At 53.8% G+C, this 2,490-nt stretch overlaps 1 protein-coding gene across 2 annotated transcripts in view; it reads right to left on the bottom strand.

Moving 5' to 3' along the window:
* The window catches only part of PPIB (peptidylprolyl isomerase B), a 7,038-nt gene extending 5,263 nt beyond the window's left edge, over positions 1-1,775 (bottom strand). Inside the window, exons 1-2 of one of the 2 annotated variants that reach the window (XM_006093403.3) lie at positions 1,581-1,775; positions 804-917 (exon numbers count right to left, since the gene is read on the bottom strand). In XM_006093403.3, the coding sequence (XP_006093465.1) occupies positions 804-917; positions 1,581-1,715 (249 nt within the window). In that variant the 5' untranslated portion in view covers positions 1,716-1,775. The remainder of the gene's footprint in view (positions 1-803; positions 918-1,580) is intronic. The other variant, XM_023757842.1, reaches the window with a different exon arrangement.
* Between the last annotated feature and the right edge of the window lie 715 nt (positions 1,776-2,490).

Here is a 2,490-nt window from a genome sequence, read left to right as displayed (position 1 = left end):
CATCGTTCAATGTGCTGCGGAGCCAGCAGTGACCACAAGCAGCTCGAGCACCACGGAGCCAGGAGGGGCTAGCCTGCATCTTCCGCCTTCCACTTTCCCAGGCTTCATGTAATTCTGCTTCACACAATGCCTCTGCCGTTTCCCTCTCGTTTTTTCCTAATTATAAGAACGGATGCCAGAAAACGGACCCCCAGAAAAGGTTACCTGCTGACCCAATGAAAAGTTGGAATATAAACTTTCTTAAATGGGGCACTCCGGTTTTCTTAAAACCTGGGAAACTCTGGGCCCCTACTCTTAAGAGAAAGCTTGGTGCTGCGGCCACAAACTATAGTTTCCACAGACACGCCTTCTTTGGTTATTGCAATGCCTGAGAGAGAAATCTTCTCAAAAAGAAAAATCCATGCCCAGCGGGTGTGGCTCCGAGTTTGAGCATCGACCTGTGAACCAGGAGGTCACGGTTTGATTCCCAGTCAGGGCACATGCCTGGGTTGTGGACTTGATGCCCAGTAGGGGGCATGTAGGAGGCAGGCGATCAATGATGCTCTCTCATCATTGATGTTTCTCTCTCTCCCTCTCCTCTCTGAAATCAATAAAAATGTATTGAAAAATAAAATAAATTTTAAAAAGAAAAACCCAGATTTCTGGACTCATTTTTAAAAACTCAAGACATAATACTGGGCTCCCCTTGCCAACAGGGCAACAGTTAGTTGATACTGAGAGCCACGCTCTGCGCTGTTTGCTGCCAGCGTTACTTGCCAACCTCAGTCGGTTTGAATCTGACTCCCTCTGCTCTAGCCACTTACCTCTCCCGTAGCTAAGGCCACGAAATTATCCACTGTTTTTGGAACAGTCTTTCCAAAGAGACCTATGACCACCCGGCCTATGTCTTCATCGCCAATCCGCAGGTCGAAGTACACCTGGGGAAAAAGAGCCTTTTGAATTTAGCCTGTTTAAAGGGCCTTGTTAGGGAAAGAAGGGCCCGAGAAGCTACCCTGGGGATGGCAGAGAAAACAGCCTTGTTTCAAAGCAGTGTTTCTGCATCTGCTTTTGGTGGTGACAAAACCCCATGAGAATCTAATGAAAATTCCAGGCTCATTTCCCAGGAAACCCGTTTACACTTTCCTTAGACTACAGGGTAACAATCTTCCCAGGCTCTAGGAACCTCAGAAAACAAAATACAAAACAACAGCGATTAAAAAAAAAAAAAGCAACCACGCGAGCTTAAACTATACTGCTGTGCTTTGTAATTGGTTAAAATTGGACCTAAACAGAGAAAGGATTCACGATTTGGCAGCCGTGATCTCTCACCACTTCGCCAGCACCGCGGGGTATTTGCAAATGGACTTCTCAGGGGCTGCGGGTGCGGCCCCAGCTGGGCACCCCCGGGGCCAACGCCTGGGTCAGGCCAGGGCGTGGGGGAGGGTCGGGTCTGTCTCTGGTCTGAATGCGGGACGACCATCCAGGCGTCACCAGGCCACAGCCTGGGAACCAGGCGCTGAGCCGAGCCCGGGATGCCCAGGCCGACCCCAGGCGGCGGAGGGCGGGCCCCGCCGGGCAGGGCTTGCGAAGGGAAGCCGGACCTTGACGGTGACTTTGGGCCCCTTCTTCTTCTCATCGGCCGTGGAAGGTCCCGGCAACAGAAGGAAGACGACGGAGCCCACGATCAGGGCGGCGACGAAGAGAAGCTTCATGTTCCGCTCCGAGAGGCGTAGCATCCACGGGGAGAAGGGAGCGCGGCCCGGGCAGCCGAGGGCCGGAAGCAGGTGAGGGATCGGGCGGCGTGGGCCCCGGCGCCTCCACCGAGCGCGGCCGCGGGGGAGGCCGGGGCCTCTGTAGGCCTCCTAGGAGGAGGAGGGCTTCATTTCCCCCCTCCGGATCGGCGCCTGATAGTAGCTCCCCCTGGGGGCGGGGCCCGGCTCCCGGTGGGGCGGGCGAAGACGCGGGCTCGTGGGTGGCTGCCACGTTACTGCGGCCTCATTGGCTCCCCAGCCCTCTCATGCCCACCTACAGGAAAAGGAGCCGCAGAAGGCGTTGCCCCCTCAAAGAGCGCGGGGATTGGGTTTTTGAAGAAACTACAAAACCCAGCATGCAGAGCGGCATGTCACGCGGCCGGGCGGAAATGGAAGTCTTCGGGATGGGCGCGGATACTTTGTTAGGAAGTGAGTGGACAGGGGCCGGAGGCGTTCACAATTGTCCGTATTGGGCCAGTCAACCGCAAAATTGGGTTAGGGTGTGGTAGTTTCCACGTTTGCACGTACCCAGAGTATGACTTCTACAGCTCCTTGCAAAACTTGCTTCAAAACCCACTTTTGACTTTATCCTGTCACTTTACTACTCACTTTCTCTCCTCTAATCTTACTGTGCTTGTTGCTGTATGAGTCAATGCGCACTCTGTCACATACACTGGTGTTTTTTTATGTTAATCCGCATTCGAGGATATTTTTCCCATTGATTTTTAGAAAGAGAGGAGGGCATGCGGGGGAGAGAGAA

This window comes from Myotis lucifugus, unplaced genomic scaffold, assembly GCF_000147115.1.
Source record: "Myotis lucifugus unplaced genomic scaffold, Myoluc2.0 scaffold_115, whole genome shotgun sequence".
Lineage (NCBI taxonomy): Eukaryota > Metazoa > Chordata > Mammalia > Chiroptera > Vespertilionidae > Myotis > Myotis lucifugus.
The sequence above is the reverse complement of the archived record's forward strand: the minus strand, read 5'-3'. Positions and strand labels throughout refer to the sequence as shown.